A 19729-nucleotide genomic window follows, 5' to 3' on the forward strand; every position below is an offset into this window, starting at 1 on the left:
CTTGATTTTAAAGCAGTTCTTCATCCCAGGAGCTCCGAAGGGCCTACATGACCCTCATAGAATTGCAGAGTTGAAAGAGACCCAAAGGGTCCTCTATTCCAGCCCCCTGAAATGCAGGAATAGGAGGAACCACCCTGTTAATCTCAAAGCAACCCTGGGAGGGTGCCCCAAGTATACCCAGTGAGCTTTGCGACTGAGCAGAGTTTTGAACGCAGGCCTCCCTCTTCTAAGTCCAACAGGCCGAACTTCCCCCAAACCTGGTGCCGTGGGTGTAGCCAGGATTTATTTTAGGGGAGGAACAGGCTTTATGAGGGGTGGGGAAGTAGAACTGCGCTATCTGTGATGCAATTGGTCAGTTAGTTGAGTATTTTTATTTATTACTTGATTTAGTGGGGGGCAGCGGTCCCACTGCTATGCCCATGCCTGGTGCCCTCCGGATGTTTTGGACCACAACTCCCAGCAAGTCCCAGGCAGCACAGCTGTATGATGCTAGGATTGGAGGGAACTTGTACTGTAGTCCAAAACCTTAGGCCTGTTGCTCTCAGGCTAACCCGGCTGTCAGGAGCCAGAATCCAAAACAGTGCAGGCCTAGTGCTCCTACCAACTCTTCCCAGGAGGCAAATTGTCCCATGAACTAAAAGTTATCTAAAGGGCAGAGCTCGAATTACCTTTTTCACACATGATTTCATATCTTATACAAATACCAAGGGAAATGGTTTCTCAGCGCCACCAGTTTTTGCCAATGTCTGGTTCATTTAAGCTCATATAGAACCTTTATTCTCTATCATGATGGAACCTGCAGGTAGATAGTGCTTTTATTTTTCAAAAGTCTTTACAGTGTTACCTCGGGTTACATACGCTTCAGGTTACAGACTCCGCTAACCCAGAAATAGTACCTCGGGTTAAGAACTTTGCTTCAGGATGAGAACAGAAATTGTGCTCTGGCGGCGCGGCAGCAGCAGGAGGCCCCATTAGCTAAAGTGGTGCTTCAGGTTAAGAACAGTTTCAGGTTAAAAACGGACCTCCGGAACGAATTAAGTACTTAACCCGAGGTACCACTGTATTATTTGTAAAGGGAGGTTTGTATAAGCTAACACTTCATTATCCCTCTGGAGCTGCGCTGGATCTTTTGACGTGTGTCCTTCCAAGCTCGTGACACTTGATAGTTCAAATCTCTGAATCTTTGGGGGTTTTCTCTCTCTCTTTGTTATGTTTGCACCTTTTTGTTTATCTGTCAATTTTAAAAACGAAAACAAATCAGCTCAGAATGACCGCTGTGCCGCGAAGCTATGGCACTCTGCACATGCCCAAGGCGACGCTTTCCCCTTCTTCTGCGCGACGGGGTGCAGTCTCGCCAGTGGCCGGCAGAGGGCAGCACGAGACAAGCTTTTCTCCTGGGGGGCGCCTTCGTCAGCTATCCCTCCGCCCCCTCCCCGCTCCCCAAACCCGGCCCCGTTTATCTCCCCGCCTCTTCGTGTCCGGCCAGGCAGATCTGCGGCGGGGCCGGGATGGGAAGGGCTACGAGGGGCGCCCCGTAGCGCATCCCGCGCTCTCCAGGTGAGAACTGGGCAGCGGGCAAAGGAAGAGGGGAGTGGTGTCTAGCGGTGAGAGCAGAGGCTGCGGCTTAGCCAGGAAGACTCACTGAGCCCCCAAAGCCACCATTGGGGGGAAGGCAACGCAGAAAAAGAAAGCACCCCCCCTCCAGCCTGCCAGTTATGGAAGGAGAAGGTGCAACTCTGCCCCAGTTTAGCGATCCGGACTTGGGGCGCTCAGTTCTCCGGGAGCTACACTAGGTTTTATGGAGCTTGGGTGGGGTGGGGGGTAGCAGCGTGCCTTGGGTGGGGTCTCCCTTCCCTTAGGTGACATCATTTCCCTTGCTGATAGGCGGGCGGGTGAGTCGGGAGTAGGCTTTCAGGGACCAGAATCTATTGCTAAAGTCCAAGGTGTGTCTGGAGCAGGAAGAGAGCGCCTCTGAGGCTGTGCAGAGTGCCTTTGCCTCGCTATCCAGTAGCTGCCAGCGACAACTGCACTTCCAGTTTGGGGGACCAAGGAGAAGGGGGCGGGGGGGGGAGCGGGTGGCTTCTGGAGGCGCTTGACCCCTGATCACCCTTCCCCTACTTTAAATTTGATGGAAATGGGAATGGATAATGGGACTGATAGATCAGAAGAAGGGAACCCGTCCCCACCCCTGTCAAAAAGCTGCAGGGCACTTTGGGGTCTATATTGCCCCCCCACACACACACACATACCCTGCAGCTATGACATGTAGTTAACACAGGAAGCCTGCTTTATACTGAATCAAAAGCTCAGCCCATCTAGCTCTGTGCAGTCTATTATGGGGGCGGTAGGAGGGGGCTGAAGTGGGGGCTGTGCTCCCCCCCCCCCAAAAAAAGATCAGGTATCATTTCCCCACCTAGCTTTGTATTTATTTGTTGTATTTTAGGGTTTAGTCTCCAGATTGGGCTCCCAGCTGAAACCCTGGAATGCAGCTGCCAGTCAGTGTCAACTGCACTGGCCTAGGTGGAACAATGGTCTGACTTAGTACAGTATAAAGTAGTTTTCTGTGATCCTATGCCCGGGATTGAGTTTGGGATAATTCTGCATGTGATGCGTGTGTGATGATGGCCACTAAGCAAATGGCCTTTCCCTAAAAAGAAACCAAGGCTGAGGTCCTCATGGTCCAGAATGAAGGGCTGATTTCTATAGGACAGAGGAAGCTGCCTTGGACTGAGCCAGACCCTTGGTACATCTAGGCCAGTGTTGTCTGCACTGACTGACAGTGGCTCTCCAGGGTTTCAGGAAGGGAAAATTTCCCAGCCCTACCTAGAAGAAGCTGTTGGGCATGGACCCTGGGACCCTTCTGCATGTGAACCAGGCAAGGAGTTTAAATCAGCACCCTGTTCAGAACACTGAGGACTAGCATCCTCATCGGTTTTGTATGCCACGGGTGGCGCTGTGGGTTAAACCACAGAGCCTAGGACTTGCCGATCGGAAGGCTGGCAGTTCGAATCCCCGCGACAGGGTGAGCTCCCGTTGCTCAGTCCCTGCTCCTGCCAACATAGCAATTCGAAAGCACGTCAAAGTGCAAGTAGATAAATAGGTACCGCTCTGATGGGAAGGTAAACAGCGTTTCTGTGCGCTGCTCTGGTTCGCCAGAAGCGGCTTAGTCATGCTGGCCACATGACCCGGAAGCTGTACGCCGGCTCCCTTGGCCAATAAAGCGAGATGAGCACCGCAACCCCAGAGTCGGCCACGACTGGACCTAATGGTCAGGGGTCCCTTTACCTTTACCTTTAAGCCTGGGCTCAACTTCCCAGCTATAGCCCCATCTTCAAAGGTGGTATGGTGCAAGTCATGTTGCTTTTTTAAAACCAAAAGGTGCTCAAATGGGGTGCGGTGAGACCGATATCCCATAATGAAGCTCATGAGCATTACTTCCTGAACCCACTTCCCAATTTCCCAGCAAATATCAGCCCAGGGAGCCAAGTTTTTTTAAAAAATTAATATTTTAATAGAAGCATTTCATTTATAAGAAGACAGAGGGACAAAAAGAAAAGAAAAGAAAAAATCTGAATGAGAATGAAAAAGAGGAAAAAATACTCAGCTACATTTCCATACATGAGTATACAGATGTGTATAATCTTATTGTCCTAATACACACATAGTTTTCAATAACCTAATACATTCTGCGTAAACTCATTCCAAATATCATTTGGATTTATCCAAAGAAAGTCTGTGTCTATAAGCTTTCTGTTCATATGTTGCCAATATTGCCACAATTAAGGGGAATTGTATCTCTCATCCTCCAGTACATCAACAACAGTCTCTTGGTCACCATTAGGGCTGTTCCTGTTTTCGCTGTCCCTTTGTCAATTTCCATACAATGGGTATATAGTTCAAAAGAATATTCACCTCTGAAAATGTTGATAATTTTTTTCTGTAGTGTCTTGTTTATATAGTCCACATTCCCCCCAAAATTTTAGTAAGTGTGGGACATAGTAAAAGCAGGAGCTAAATAGTTTTCCACCTGTAATTCAAGCTTTGCTGGGAGGAACAATCCTATACAGTGGACGCTTGGGTTGCGAACGTGATCCGTGCGGAATGCACATTTGCAACCTGCAGTAGCGCGTCTGTGCACACGCGGGTTGTGATTTGGCACTTCTGCGCATGCGTGACCCCCAAAACCTGGAAGTAACCCATTCCGGTACTGCAGGGTCCGTAACCCGAAAAAACGCAACCTGAAGTGTCTGTAACTCGAGGTATGACTGTACTTGCCAGGAAATACATCCCTCCCCCCCCCCCCGAAAAAACCCTCCCACAAATCTCTGGAAACTACTAGTGTCCACCAATAAAGGACTTTGCCAGAATGCCCACGTGCTGCCCTTAGAGAAGGAGCCTGTGAACTCACTAGCCAGTGAACTAGTAGCCATTGATAAGACCTCTCTTCCATGAATTGATAAGACCTCTCTTCCACATTTTCCATAGTTCAACTTTGCACTGCGCGAAGGACTTTCTTTTATCCATCCTAGCTCTTGCAATGTTCAGCTTCAATGGATGTCCAGGATTTGTTATGGGGGAGAAGCTTTTCTCCATGGTCCACTTCCTCCATGCCATGCATAATTTTTTTATAAGCTTTCATCAAACTCTTACTCACCTTTTCTCTGAACGAAAAAGTCCCCAACACTGCATAGGAAACTCGCTACACACACACACCCCCGCCTCGATTATGCTGTTGCCCTTTCCTGGACCTCTTCCTACTGTGCGATACCCGTTTTGAGGCGAGGCGACCAAAGCAGAACTTGGATGGTCACGCAAGCTGCTTTTCTTGCCCTTCCAGCTTGCCCTGCTCCAGTAACACACACTCTTTGTTTCCTTGCAGAAAGCTGTGGATGAAGCCAGGCCTGAGTAGCGTCACTTCCAGCTCATCTCAGCAGGCAACTTTCCCCAGCCAACTCAAGTGGGGCCTGGCCATCCTCATGGAAGGCTATCGCAGCCTGGAATGCATCCCTCCTCCACCTGCTGCCGCTGAACCAGACCACTGGGAGGCCCCCAATACGCCTCTGGGGCTCCCCTCAGAATCAGAAGCCTCGGTGTGCGGCAGGGGAAGGGATCCCCCCCAAGGGAGGGCGCAATCGCCACCCTTGGGTGCCTCCCCCAGCAGCAATGGCCTGCAAGGGCCGCCAGCCACGCCTCCCTGTGAGGTTGCCAGAGCGGGGCCCAGCCAGAAGCCCCTTCCTGGAAGCCAGGAAGCCCCCGTCCCTTTTGACCGCTCTGTCTCGGGCTCATCGACCTGCTCCTCGCTGGGAGGGTCCTCCCAGGAGTCGGACGACGTCTTCAGCGATGCCGAGGAAAGGAGCCCCCTGGGGAAGAAGCGGGTGCTGCGGAAGGTGAGGTGAGGGAGGGGGCAGTTGGGGTAAAGGCAGCAGGGGAGGGAGGGGAATCGTGCCCCCCCCCCCAAGGAGGCAGAGAGCCCAGCCTCAAGGCCCAGCGATTTCAGAACAGTCAATGGGCTGGCTTGCTGTGGCTCTCTAGAACTTGAGAGGGAAATGTCCTTCTCAGCCCTAAGCCTGGGGCCTTCTACATTCAAAGCAGGGGCTGTACCACTGAACCCATGGCAAAGTAAGATTTTACCTTAAGTTTTATGCTGGTTTAAATAGATGCCATTTTTTATTGTATTTTGCTTTAAGTTATTTTTTGTAAAAAAAGAAGAAGTCGCTAATAATAATAATAATTACTGGGATTTGTGTAGTTAGCTGGAAAGCTTAATGCATACCCTCCAACATTTCTCTGATGAAAATTGGGACATTCTATTCCATAATAATAATAATGTTGCTATTTATACCCTGACTGGGTTGCTTTATTCTAAACTTAATTAAAAAATGGGAGACTTGGTCTGTAAATGGCATAATTCTGTGTCTCCCGTCGCCCCGGGACAAAAACGAAGCAGAGTGGATCCTATTGACATCTAAACAAAAAGTATTATACAGCCTCAGCAAGGGGATGATCCAAGGAATACGGGGAACCAAAAAGCAAACCTGCAAGGTTAGATCTTCAGCAAGAAATAGATGGAGCTCTGTCTGAGGCTTCAGAGGAGACCTCAGATACTGACATGACCAAAGGCAATATGAAGGTTCCCAAAGGCGGGAAAGTATCTGCCATAATGGAGGAGGACAAAGACTCAGATGAGTATATTAATAATAATAACAACCAACTTTTCAGGAACAACCTGGCATTTAAGAACAGCACAGCAGACTAGGGTGGGTGGGTGCTGACTGGCCTGGTCACCCAAGATCCAAAGGCTGACGGGGGTCAGGGGGTTGTGCAATGGCCTTGATGCATCCAGTGCCGCTTCTCTTAACCTGACCTGACTGAACTCATTGCCAGACCTCCCCACTAGCTATCACTGCCCGGGCACATTGCTACTGCACATGCTGCAAAATGAGGAAACATTTCCCACTGTGACCTCCCAAGATCTTAGTATAGTGGTCAGGCAAAGTGCAGTGCTGCTCTATAAAATGCAGGAAGGTTGTCGTCATCCATAATATTGCTGATATGAAGAGGGAGGGGGGAACAGTGTAGGAGGCACGAAAAGGATGAAGCACAAAGGCATGTCGCAGGACTTCCAGGCACGACTACAGATGAGTCAGAGCTACAGTCAGCTTGAAAAAGCGGTTCCATAGCGAACTTCCTCTCTGCTGGTGCAGAGCATAGGGTTGGAGCCTTTCGCCCTGATTGCATTCACAGCCTCTGTCCTACAACCCCCTCCCCCCACAGGGGAGGGATGGGCAATGTGGGCCTCATCTTTCACACCTGGCACCTTTCACCTCAGACCACCCCACCTTGGTTCTCATCCAGGGGACTTTTGCTGCTCCTCCTCTTTACCTTCCCGACTCTTGTACCAAATTTGGGGCAGCACCGTCCCCTGTGCTTCACTCACTTCACTCACTTATCCCCGCTAACAGGGCTGTGGCATCAAGGAGAGTTTTAGAATTATGAAATTGTTTATATATATGGCTTGGGCCCAGGCAGCCTAAAGGGTCACATCTCCCTGTACAAACCTGCCCAGGTGCTGAGAGCCTTGAGTGAGCACCATCTCTTGGTCCCTTCAACATCAGTTGGTGGTGACCCAAGAGAGACAGACAGAGACTTTTCTCCAGCTGCTCCCAAATTGTGGGATTCCCTCTCAGAAGAGGTTGGACTGGCTCCCTCCTTGTCTTCCTTCCACTGGCAGAATAAAACCATTTTATTCAGACAGGCCTGTGAAAACTAAGTTGCAGGCTTGACTGATCACTGGGCTGCTGTCAGGACAAACTGCTTTTTAATTTCTGGTTCTAAATGTTTTCTGGTATTTTGATGGTTGCTTTTAACTAGTCTTTATTGCTGTGTTTTAATTACTGACGTGTTCAAACGCTGTAAGCCGCCTTGAATCCCACCTTGGGAGGAAGGAAGGAAGGAAGGAAGGAAGGAAGGAAGGAAGGAAGGAAAGAAGGAAGGAAGGAAGAATATAAGCAGAATGAAGAGTAATATTTATTTATTAAGTCTGTTCGTGTGAAGAAGGGAGCACCCTTGCAAGAGGACCCCAAAGAACGTTTGCTTTGTGGTCCTGGATCATTAGAGATCCCTGGCCAGAGATCTTGCATTTCCAGGGATTCTGCTGCAAGGAGGATCAGGGCCTCTCTCTGGCGGGTGTCAAATCCCCGTCAGAGCCACCGAGTCAGGCTGACCCGAGGATGCCCCCAGCAAATGTGCAAGCTGGGAGGCCTGGCTGGAGGGGGCCGGAAAGCATGACTGTGCTGGGGTGAGCCTCCAGTTGAAGGTAGAGGACCGTCCTCTACAAACTCACAGCCCCGGGCAGGATGTTGTGGTTCTGCTGCCAGCCCAGCTGGCTTGCTCTTGTGCAGGTCGACAAAGCTCTTCTGGTGCAACAGCAGCAGAGGCCTCAGCAGGGTTCTGTGGTGGTTGCCGTGCAGAGCAGTTGGGTGTGCGAGGCGAGCTGTTTGCACGTGCCACGAGCTCAGGCGCCCTTCCTCCTTGCACAACCGGCCCCGTGCAAGTCGGAGCACACCTCTCTCCTTGCACAGCAGCAGCAGCTCGGCTGAGATTTCCCCCGTTGCTAAGCAAATTGCTCTCTCCCCCGACAAAGGCCTTTCCCTTCCTCTTTTCAACGCTGAGTCCTCCGGCTGCTTCCTCCAAGACGGGTTTCCTCTGGCTGCGGTTAGAAATGCTGATGAATGAACTGGAGAGAAGAAAGGGGGAGGGGAGACTTGACAAACCTCCTCCTCTGCTTGGCAGGCCTCTTCTCTCTCTCGGCTTGTCTTTGCTGGGTCCCAGGAAAAAAACCTCTTCTCTGCCTCTCTTGTTTCCTGAGCTGCGTCTCAGGGCCAGTCCTGAGCAGGTCCAGCGTCAGGGTTCAGCCTTGTTGGCTTCTGGGGGTGCAGGTGGTGATGAATGAACTGAGGGGTGGGGCAGGGGAGTGTGATGGAGGCTCCCCCCCCCACCAATGGCATGGCTTCGCTGAGGCTGAGTTAACCTTGGTCCAGTTTCTGCCTCCCAGCCACACCTACTTTGCAGGTTGTTGTGGGAATTAAACAAGGACTCAGGCCTGGGAGGGGTGAAATCCCTGCTTGGCCACGAGGCTCAGTCACTGCCTCTCAGCAGTGACATACCTCGCAGGGTTGTTGTCGGGGATGAATGCCGGGAGGGGGAGAACAATGCACACCACTTTGAGCTCCTCGTAGGGGGGGGAAGCTGGGATAGAAATGCAACAAGTAATTAAATGATTCCTGGACGTTTTCCGAAGCCTGGAAATGTGAGGCTCCCTGGCTTCTGAACTGCTGCTACCTGCGGGGACGTGGGCTGCACAGACCCCCCAAATGTTGGGGAAGGACCTTTGCACACGGAGAGTCCTATGGCCAATCCCTGCTAGCAGGCAGGGCTGAGCCAGTCCCTGCCTGAGACCCCAGACAGTTGCTCTGCCTATCAGTAGAAACAGTCCTGAGCTAAAGGAACAAGTGGTCTGACTTGGTGTCTCGGGGTGAGGCAGGATCCTACGTCATGGAGAGACTGTAGCTCAGTGGACAGGGCACCTTGGCCTGCAGAAGGTCCCAGGTTCAATGCCCCCTGACATCTCTGGGTAGGTAGGAACACAGGTAGGGCAGAGAGCCGCACTGGTTGTTCATTTGCTAACTGGCCATGTTCAGTGTGTTTCTAGGGGTCTCGCGCTCTGCCAGCTGAGCTGTGTGTTGTGGGGTATAGAACCACAGGATTAGAGTTGGAAGGGGCCCTGAGGATCATCTACTCCAACCCCAAGAATATGCAGCAGTGGTTTTCAACCAGTGTTCAAGGCAGCCCTGGGGTGCCTTGAATGATGGCCAGGGGTGCCACGGGCAACTCTGGCCTCTGTCCCTCTTTCCTTCCCTCCCTCCTCTCATGCCCTCTCTCGTCTCTGCCTCCCAAAGGCTTGCACAGCTGTTTGTCTGCAGCCCTGGCTATAAGCTCCCCAGGCGAATGGTGTTCAGAGACCAGGGGTGGCAGCAGCAGCTGCCTGGAGGACTCCCAAGGAGAGGGGAGAGGAGAGGAGGCTGAGGGAACCCTAAACACAAGGGAGGGTGTTTGAAAAAGGGTGAGAGGCTGCCCACTCTGCAGTCAAGGGGTGACATAACTGGGCTCCTGAGCCCCACAGGGGTGCCGCAGAAAAGAATGTAGTTGGCTAAGGGAGCCGCGTGGACTCAAAAAAGTTGAAAACCTCTGTCTTATGGCTATCGAACCTGCAACCTTGTCATTATCAGCACCACGCTCTAAACAACTGAGCTTCGCTTTTTGTTCTTGTTTTCCTTACTGTATTTTGTGTTTTCATTTTGTATTTTTACATTGTTAACTGCCCTGTGATCTTCAGATGAACAGTGGTATACAAATTTAATAAATAATAGTAATAGTAATAGAAAACTCTTAGCAACTTGGGATCAGTTTACCTACAAGACTGCCTGACTCCGTATGTGCCCACTCGACTCCTTCGATCTGCAAAACTGGCTCTGTTACAGGGGCCACATAATACCCGTTCTGCAGTGGTAAGAATTCAATCTTCTAGTGAGGCAGGACCTACACTTTGGAACTCCCTGCTGATGGAGATCAGGAAGGGGCCTTCACTATACTCTCTTCGGTGTCTTCTAAATTTTTTTTTGTATAGGCAAACCTACCCAGATGTTTAGAAAGCTAATGTGAATTTTAACCTATTGTTATTTAAGTTTTCTGATGTCTTCTTGCTAATTTTGGTGATCGTTTTGCTGTTTTATCTTTTTTTCGTAAACCGCTTTGCGGATCTCTACAATCAAGAGGTGCGTACATTTTATGAAGTAAATTAAGAAGTAAATAAATATAAAGCCCCCCCCCCCGCCTGACACCCTGGGTCTGTGCAACTTCCTATGTTCCCCCATCGTCTCGTAACGGTCCCTGTCTTGGTATATTTTCTAGACCAAGTCCTGGAAGACTTTCTTCACGATGGTGCATTGGTCCTTGCGGAGACGCAGCTCTTGGGTCCAGCTGGCCGGCCACGAAGGTACCACTACAGGACCGGGGGGGGGCGTGTTGCAAGCCGGGTCCAGGAGTGGAGGTGGCCAAGGCAGCAGTTGCAAATGAATTAGGGCCAGGGGGATCTCCCCCACTGCAGCTTAGAAGAAGCCACTGGATCCGAGGATGCAGCAGGCAGCCCTTTCCCTTCTCCGCAGTTTATTTCTGCCTCCCCAGGACAAGCCAGGGCTTCTGTGGGGCTCTTGGGCAAACTTAAGTACTTTGTTTTAGTTTCACCAACTTGGATGGGTTTAAAAGAGGACAGGGCAAATTCATGGAGGTAAAGAACCTAAGAAGAGCCCTGCTGGATGAAACCAAGAGCCCATCTTTAGTCCAGCCTCCTGTTCTCACTGTGGCCAACCAGATGCTTGTGGGAAACCCACAAGTAGGACCCGAACACAAGAGCCCTCTCCCCTCCGGTGGCTTCCAGCAACTGGTGTTCAGAAGCATTTACTGTCTCCGCCTGTGGAGGAAGATACCCCTCTGCTCCATGAATCATCCAGTCCTTTTTCAAAGCCATCTAGGCTGGCGGTCACAGTGCTGCCTCCTGTGGGAGTGAGTTCCATAGATTAACGATGTGCTGCGCAAATGGTAATAGATGTGTGCAATAGATGGGCCACTTCTTTTGCTCTTCTGCAAGCCGGGGGGCAATTGTGGACTCCCTCCAGGGTTGCAGAAGATGTGTCTATGATTGCCATTTGCCGAAAAGCACAAATCAGGGGAGTGTTGCTGTTGCACTCGGGTCCTGGATTCCAGTTGGTGTATCTGGCCATAATGCTGGAATGGATGGTGCGCGCACACACACACACCTTGTGCTCTTCGGCTCGATCCAGCCACTGCAGGTCTTTTACTGTGCTTCCTTCCCCTCCCTCCGTTTCTTCTGACCATCCTCGTTCTCCCCCCCCCCCAGGGAATTTCAAGCCCAGCGAAGGAGGCCAGATTCTGAAGAAGTTCAGTTCCGTGGAAGACGCCTGTCTGGCAGAGCTGATGGCTGACGTTCTGCACCCCTTCGTGCCCGCCTACCACGGGGTGGTGGAGGTGGGGGGCGAACGCTACATCCAGATGGATGACCTGTTGTGTGGCCTCGACATGCCAAGCATCATGGACTGCAAGATGGGCACCCGGTGAGAGCAGCACCTTTCTGGGGGAAGGGGGTGGGCATAGGAGGCTCCTTCATCTCAGGTGAGACAGGAGGGGGTGAGGGGAGGGCAGACGTCCCACAGGCACTGAAGGTGGCCTTGGGATAGAGAAGAAGATTTATCCCAGGACCGTCTTCCCCACTGAGCAAAGGTCATCACCAAAGACCAGTTTGCATGGCGCTTTTCCACAGTCGTAAGTCGCCTTGAGCAGAGTTTTAGCATGCAGATACAATGGTACGTAATCTGTTCCCAAAGACCGTTCGACTTCCGAAATGTTTGAAAACCAAGGCGCAAAGGGCGGCCGGCAAATTCCACTGAGAAAATTGAAAAACACGCATTTGACTTCCGAGGTGTGTTCGGAAACGGAAGCATTTACTTCCAAGTTTTCGGTGTTTGGGTTCCGAAACGTTCTGCGTGAAAGCAGCCAGAAGCAGTAAATAAAAACACATTGAAATGTATGATGCAGAATTAAAACAATCCCCATACAAGTCACAATCAGATCGAAAGATGCAAATAATAATAATAATAATAATAATAATAATAATAATAATAATGGCAAAATTAAACATCACCAGAATTAAATCTCAACCCTTACAAAAAAAAACAACAACAACCCTCTAAGCAATACCCCCCCACCCCAAGAGCCTGGAGGCATCCTGTGAAGCAGGTCCTGAAGGCCTTGCAACCAGGATGGTTTCTGACTTCTTTGCCAGCCTCCGTTTTTGTAGCTGGAGTCAGTTAGATGGAAAGAGGCTAGCAAGGCAGGAATGGGTAAAGCTCATAGAATCATAGAGTTTAAGGGACCCTGAGGGCCATCTAGTCCAACCCCCTGCAATGCAGGTCAGTATCAGCAAGGTAGAATCAGAGGCTGTAGCAGGGTCCCCAGCAGTGGTCTGTGTTTCGCATCTGTCAGTTGTATAAGTGGGGATTTTTTTTGGTGATGCAGGCTTGCCTATAATAGCAGCCAGATGTGGGAGACTGCAGAGCTAGCGTGTGGGTGAATCACTAACCGGACATCCCAGAGGGATCTGCCTTGTACTGAGTCAGAACCTTGGGCCCATCTAGCTCAGTATTGCCTGCACTGACTGGCAGCAGTGGTTCCCCAGGGTTTCAGGAAAGGCCTTTTCTCTGCCCTACCTAGAGATGCCACCAGGGATTGCCCCTGGGGCCTTCTGCAAACGAAACACTTCCCCTGACCCTGACCCCCCCCCCCACATTGCAGCCAGTCCCCCTCCTTGTCCTGTTCTACCACTCCTTAAGAAAATGAGAAGATCCAGTCCAGCCTCCTGGCTGGCCAGATGTTCATTCGGGGAAGCCCGCAAGCAGGAGCCCAGCAGGAGAACCCTCTCCCCTCTGGTGGTTTCCAGCAACTGTTTTTTTGGAAGCAGTACTGCCTTCCTTGAACACCTCCTGTTTCTGCCCAGGACGTACCTGGAGGATGAGCTGTCGGAGGCGCAGCAGCGGCCAGCGGCACGGCATGACCTGTACCAGAAGATGGTGAAAGTCGACCCGCAGGCCCCCACCGCCCAGGAGCACAGCCAGGGCGGCGTCACCAAGCCGCGGTACATGCAGTGGCGAGAGGGGATCAGCTCCAGCGCCTCCCTGGGCTTCCGCATCGAGGGCGTCACGGTGAGTGGTGGCGACAGCTGAGCAGGAGGTAGAGATACGGGGAGGCAGTAACTCCTGCCCAGAAATGCAGGAATAGGCAGCTGTCCCATACGGGGATTGAACCTGCAACCTTGGCATTATCAGCACCTCACACTAGCTGAGCTATCCAGCTGGTCATAATAATAATAATAATAATTTTTATGTATACCCCGCCCTCCCCGGTTCAAAGACCAGGCTCAGTGCGGCTAACAACAAATTTAAAACACTTAATTGTAAAAGCAGCATAAAAGACACTATAAAAACATGAATAACAAAAAAATTCAAAATGCAGAAATGAATTTAGGGGAAATAAGCATTAGATAATCACCAGGGCTAGCTGGCTGAATTGGTCCTACTTTGGGCCAGCAAGGAGGCCGGGGGAGAATTAGCTGTGGGGTCTCAGAGCGGGTAATCTTCATAAAAGGGGAAGGGGAGGAAGGAAAGAAAAGGAAACTAAAGATCAGGCTGAATTCAAATTATTATTATTATTATTATTATTATTATTATTATTATTAATATGAGAACACCTCCCCCACCCCAATCTCTGTCTCCGCAGATCGAGGGGGGAGCTGTGCGGAGGGATTTCAAGCAGACTCGCACCAAGGAGCAGATTGTGGATACTTTCCTGATGTTCACCAAGGCCCGCCTCGACGTTCTGGTGAGACTGGTTGAGGGGAGACAGTGGGAGCAGGGGGCAAAATCTCAGCCACTGGGTCCCGCCCCCCTACCCCCCACCCCGTCCTCTGTACCTGGACTACTCATTCTCAACCTGAAACAGAACTTTGCCAGATATTCACAGGAATGTTGCCCACCAGCATACTTCAGGTGCTTTTCAAGCAGTGAAGTATAAACTTGCCAGGTTTAGCACTACACGACAACAACCCCCCCCCCCAATAATTCAATAGCACTAAAGTTGAGTTCCAGTGAGAGGAATGGAGATTCCGCATTGGGAGAGCTGTGGCCCAGTCATGCGGGATGGGGGTGTGGGACCGGTCTCTCCCGTGTTTTGAAACCTCTGGCTTCTGTGTGGTGGGAATGTAGCCTGCCATACCAAGGTAGGCATCACAGCTCTTGCCCCTCCCATGTTTTGCCCCCAGCCCCGCCTACTGTTCATGTGTGGCACTCAGAAGTCAGCCCACAAGGACTTAACTGAGATGGCAAAGTTAACATATTCAATGAGAGAAAAATCATTACTGACATTCGTTGGAAACCTCTTTTTATTAAGACAACATTAAGACTTCTCTGTCTTCTCTGTTGTCTTAATGTTTGGTGTTGTATAATGAATTGAAACCAATAAAAATTAAATGAGGAAACCTCTTTTTATGTGAAAGAGAAAATAAACTTGTAATATCTGGATTTGAAGATGGGAAAAATATTGGCTTATGGAAAATAGAATAGTTGGATGCTAACAAATGAATACAGTCGTACATTGGAAGTCAAACAGAATCCGTTCCGGAAATCCGTTCAACTTCCAAAATGTTCGAAAACCAAATCACAGCTTCTGATTGGCTGCAGGAAGCTCCTGCAGCCAATCAGAAGCTGCGAAAGCCCCGTCAGGTGTTCAGGTTCCAAAAGAACATTCGCAAACCGGAACAATCACTTTATGGTGTTTGGGAGTCAAAACATCTGAGTTCCAGGGTGTTAGGGATCCAAGGTACGACTGTACTATATTTATGGTGTATTATAAAAAGATACTATTGGGTATGAACTTTTGCATATCTTTTGATAAGTATGAATAAAAATATATATATTCTTAAAAAGAAGTTTGCCCATGAGAAAATATTATCCTGGGACTGAAAAAGCAGCCCATGTAGCAGAAACACATTTAAAGTTAAGACAGGTCCCTGTTCTATTTCTGCCCTTGAATTCCATGCCACCTGCCACCTGTTGGTTTAGCCAAGGCTTCCATGACCTGCCTCTCCTAGCAAGGGGCACAGGTGTATTGGGGGGCGGGCTTGGCCTTGATGGGGGGGGTCCCATCCAAAGCCTCAATGCTCCCTCTTGCCTTGCAGAGCACATACGCAGCCCGCTTGGAGAGCATGCGCCAGGCACTGGAGGAGTCTGCCTTTTTCAAGACCCACGAGGTGAGGCTCTCAGGGAGGGGGGAGGTTAAGGTGGGCAGGATAAATTGTTTGTTCATTGTATTTATTTAAATCCCACCTTTATCTCCCGGGAGCTCATGATGGCATACATGGTTTCCGCCCCCCATTTAATCCCCACAACCACCCTGTGAGGTAGGTTAGGCTGAGAGGCAGGGACTGGCCCAAAGCTTCGTGGTGACTGAGGCGGGATTCGAACCCTGGTCTCCCCTAAGTCCTAGTCCACCATTCTAAACATTGGTTCTCAGGAATGGGAGGCAGAGGAGAAAAAGGCCCTGCAAGTGTGTCTCTCTCCTGCACTTCCAAACGGTTGTTGGCTTAGGACCTGAGGGTTTGTCTTTAACTGTGACTGGGCTAGTTTGTTATACTTTATTTTTAGGCTTCTTCTTCTTTTTCTTTTTTTGGTCCTCTTTTGATTCCGAGTGTGCCTGCTCATGTAGAAAAGCAGGGTATAAATTCACAAACACCAAAAATAGATTGTTATTTTTATTGTTCCCATTTATTCTTATACTAACAACAAATCCTAAGCCTATGGGATCCTCCCTTCACCCTTCTAGGGGGAAGCCTCTGGAGAAGAAAGGGGGGTGCAGAATATGACAAAAGGATCCCCCCTCCCATAGGCGAGGGACTCTCCCCAGTTGTAGGACAAAACCTAGGTGTTTTGCGGCTCAGTGTGAAGATATGGACAGGACCTGTGGCCACTCTCCTTCCTGTGGCTTCTCGCTTCCCCCTTCCTCAGCCGGCACTCTCTAGGGTGGGATTGGGGAACCGGTGGCCTCTGAGACGCAGCCGGACTACAACTCCCATCACCCCTGAGCAAAAGGCCCTGCTTGTCCGGAGTCCGGAAAGCCACCAACCTAAACAGCTTTAAAAAGAGGAGTAGAGGAATTAGACAAGGTGACACGCAACATAACACTAGACTGCCTGGATAGGAGGTGAAGCTGAATGTCAGGGGATTCTGGGCAGGTCAAAGAAAGTCCTTCTTTACGCAGAACAGCGTTAAACTATGGAACTCACTCCCACAGGAGGGAGTGATGGCTTTAAAAGGGGATTGGCCAAATTCACAGGCTATGCTTCTGAATCGCAGTTGCTGCAGACCATGGGAGGGGAGAGTTGCTCTTGATCTCAAATCCTGCTTGTGGGTTTCCCATCAGTGCGTCTGCGTGGCCACTACGAGAACAGGATGGTGGGTCCCAAATGGCCTGATCCAGCAAGCTCTTTTCAGGTGCTTTTGGCACCCCAACCCTGCCACAGATGTAGCTCTTAAACCGACTTTAGCCGCAATTGCCAAGAACAGGCATTTCACATTTCCAGCTCCTAAAACCGAGCCTGAGGGAACGACTGCTTCCTTGGCGCCCTCCTTTCCTGTCACCTTGCCAAAGCCGTTGCGTTCAATCCAGGAAGGTACATCTTAAGAGTCTGAGCACCTCCAGGGCTGCCCTGCGGCTTGTAAAATGAGAGGAGTTCTTGGCTCACATTCCCAGCGCAAACGCATGTGGGGAGTGCCGGCAGGAATCAGGCCAAGGCAGGCCACCGAAACACCAAGGGGATGTTGGGTTTGCAGAAGTAGTGTGTGTGTGTGTGGGGGGGGTAACCCTAAAGGAGCAGCCTCCCCTCCTCCAACAAACCAACAAGGGCTGAGATGAAAACCTGAACAAAGATCTTATGAAAGAAGCAACTCTAGTACTCAAGTCTATTGCTGATTTCAAGCCAGACTTGTTTGGTTTACCATTGTTTTTATTTAGTTTGATTTTTAAAGCATTTTAATTTAGCCCTATTGATTTCAGGGAAGAATAGGCTTTTTAGCAGGGAGCTATAGTTTTGTGGTTAATTGTTTTATTTCCTTGTGTTTTTATCTTGCATTATTTACTTGTTTTTATCTTGTAGTTTATTCTGTGAACTGGCATGAGATCTTGTGATGCACAGTATATAATTTTTAATCTGCAACTCTAGGAGGAGAGACTGTTACAGGGCAGAATTTGTTGCTTTTTGACTCTCATCTTAGCTGAGAGGGGAAGGGAAAGGTGCTTTGCCCAGAGGAAACCCACCCTGCCTGAAGGCAACAGAGCCCAAGATAATCTTGTAGAAAATGGATTTAAAGGTGGCATCCTGGGACTTTCAGAATGGTCAGCCAGATCAGAGGGGCAAAACCCTCGCTCGGTTGCTGTCCCTCTGAGCTGCCTGCCAGAGGTTCCTAAAAAGCACTACTTTTTACACCTCTCAGGTGATTGGGAGCTCCCTGCTCTTCCTCCATGACCGGAAAGGCCAAGCCAGTGTCTGGATGATTGACTTTGGCAAGACACTACCCGCCCCGGAAAACCTCCCCTTGCAGCACAGCGTGGCCTGGGCCCCTGGGAACCACGAGGACGGCTACCTGATTGGTCTGCAGCACCTCATTGACACCGTGCAGGCCACTCTGCAGAAGGCGGAAGAACGGGGGCAAGCGCCGGCACCCCCTGCCAACCCTTGAGCTTGCCCGGAGGACATCCTCCGTTGGGCGAATCTGGATGGGCACCCAACCGAAGGAGGGGAGATCCCAGGCTGTATTAACTAACGGCAAGCACACTGCAGAGCGGGGGCCCGGTGGGATCCAGCAACATTGCCGCACTTGTTGCCTGCCCCAAAGGAGGACTATCCTTCCCACTGTTGAGAAATAGTAGGGAGGGGAGCCACAGCCTTCTGGGACCAGGGAGGAAGACCAGGAACATCTTGGGACACCCAGAGATCAACGAAGGAGTGTGTAGGAACGCAGCAATGCTCCCGAGGTTGGCACTGCCATAGGAATGGGCCAGTCTTCCCTCCGATTCCCTTTGCTCCGGCTGGGAGGGACACCTGGGAGGTGCAGAGACAGCCAAAGTGGACAGTGGCAGGAGTTGATCCCAGGCTGGAGTGGGTGGGAGGCAGTGGCTGGTGCCGTAACCTTACAGTCAAGGGAAGCTTTGAGCTCAGACCACCCCCACCCCATTTGTGGCACATCACAAAGCTCAGGTGAGAGCAGGGTGGGATGAAGGAACCCCAGCGCATCCCTTCCCAGGCACACAGGTGCATCTCTTAACATGCAAACATCTTTTTCTCTGTGCGTACATAGATTGAGACGCACACACCTGGGCAGTCAAGGGCCACCCAGGTAGCCCCATTTGTGGCACATCACAAAGCTCAGGTGAGAGCAGGGTGGGATGAAGGAACCCCAGCGCATCCCTTCCCAGGCACACAGGTGCATCTCTTAACATGCAAACATCTTTTTCTCTGTGCGTACATAGATTGAGACGCACACACCTGGGCAGTCAGGGGCCACCCAGGTAGCGGAGCCTGGGTTTCTGTGGAGGAAGGAGCAGATTCTGCCCTGCAGGGTTGTTTCTCCCCCCCCCCCAAACCCACATGAACCCATAGTGGTCCTGAGCCCAGTGTGGGGCTGAGGGGGGGCACACTGGCACTCAGCCAGAATGGGTGGGAGCTGCAGGTAGGGCCTGTCTGGGATCCAGCGGAGTCTGGGAAGGAGTCTGGACTTTTTATTCTCCTCAATAAAAAATAAAACCCTTTGCGTGCTTCTGGGCTGCAACCTATTCAGTCTCGGCCCTCAGCCCACGGCCAGCTACTCTAAAGCTTCTGTTTCCCCCATAAGAAACAAATTCTATTGCAGTCAAACCTCTAGGATGGAGAGGCCTGCCTCACAGCCTCTGCCCCCTGTAAGCAAGCAAGCAAGCAAGCAAGCAAGCAAGCAAGCAAGCAAACAAGCGAGCGGTTAGGGAACTGCCTGGACATTCCCTGCCAACCTGCCAGTGACTGGGGCTGGGGCAAGGTGGAATTCATAGAATCACAGAATTGTAGAGTTGGAAGGGATTCTGTGGGTCTTCTAGTTCAACCCCCTGCAATGCAGGAACCGCAGCTACAGGATCCCTGACAAATGGCCACCGGAGCTCTGTTCAAAATTCTCCAGTGAAGGAGAGCCCACCACATCCCAAGGCAGTCAAAACAGCCAGAAAGTTCATCCTAATGTTTAGCTGGAATCTGCTTTCTTGTCATTTGAATCCAGTACGTCTGGGTGCTGCCTTCTGGGGCAGCACTAAACAAGCTTGCACCACCTTCTGTGTGGCAACCCTTCAGATTTTTGAAGACGGCTATCCTATCCCCTCGGAGTCTCCTCCAGACTAAACACCCCCAATTCCCATAAGGCTTGGTTTTCCAGGCCCCTGATCATCCTCTGCACACCTTCCAGCTTGGTCCTCCTTAAAACTGTGGTGTCCAGAACCGGACACAGGACTCCAGGCGGGGTCTGAT

The 19729-nt window shown here is 50.7% G+C and overlaps 1 protein-coding gene across 1 annotated transcript; it reads left to right on the top strand.

The window, feature by feature from the left end:
* The first annotated feature begins 1252 nt into the window (after window positions 1-1252).
* Window positions 1253-18577, top strand: LOC309521597 (inositol-trisphosphate 3-kinase A-like). Its single transcript, XM_082204293.1, has 8 exons — window positions 1253-1557; window positions 4880-5387; window positions 10471-10555; window positions 11477-11690; window positions 13130-13334; window positions 13909-14010; window positions 15365-15436; window positions 17676-18577. The coding sequence occupies exons 1-8, from the start codon at window positions 1268-1270 to the stop codon at window positions 17919-17921; spliced, it is 1722 nt and encodes a 573-aa protein (XP_082060419.1). The 5' UTR covers window positions 1253-1267; the 3' UTR covers window positions 17922-18577.
* The last annotated feature ends 1152 nt before the right edge of the window (window positions 18578-19729 follow it).

The sequence above is a fragment of the Podarcis vaucheri genome, assembly GCF_965113315.1.
Source record: "Podarcis vaucheri genome assembly, chromosome: 16".
NCBI lineage: Eukaryota > Metazoa > Chordata > Lepidosauria > Squamata > Lacertidae > Podarcis > Podarcis vaucheri.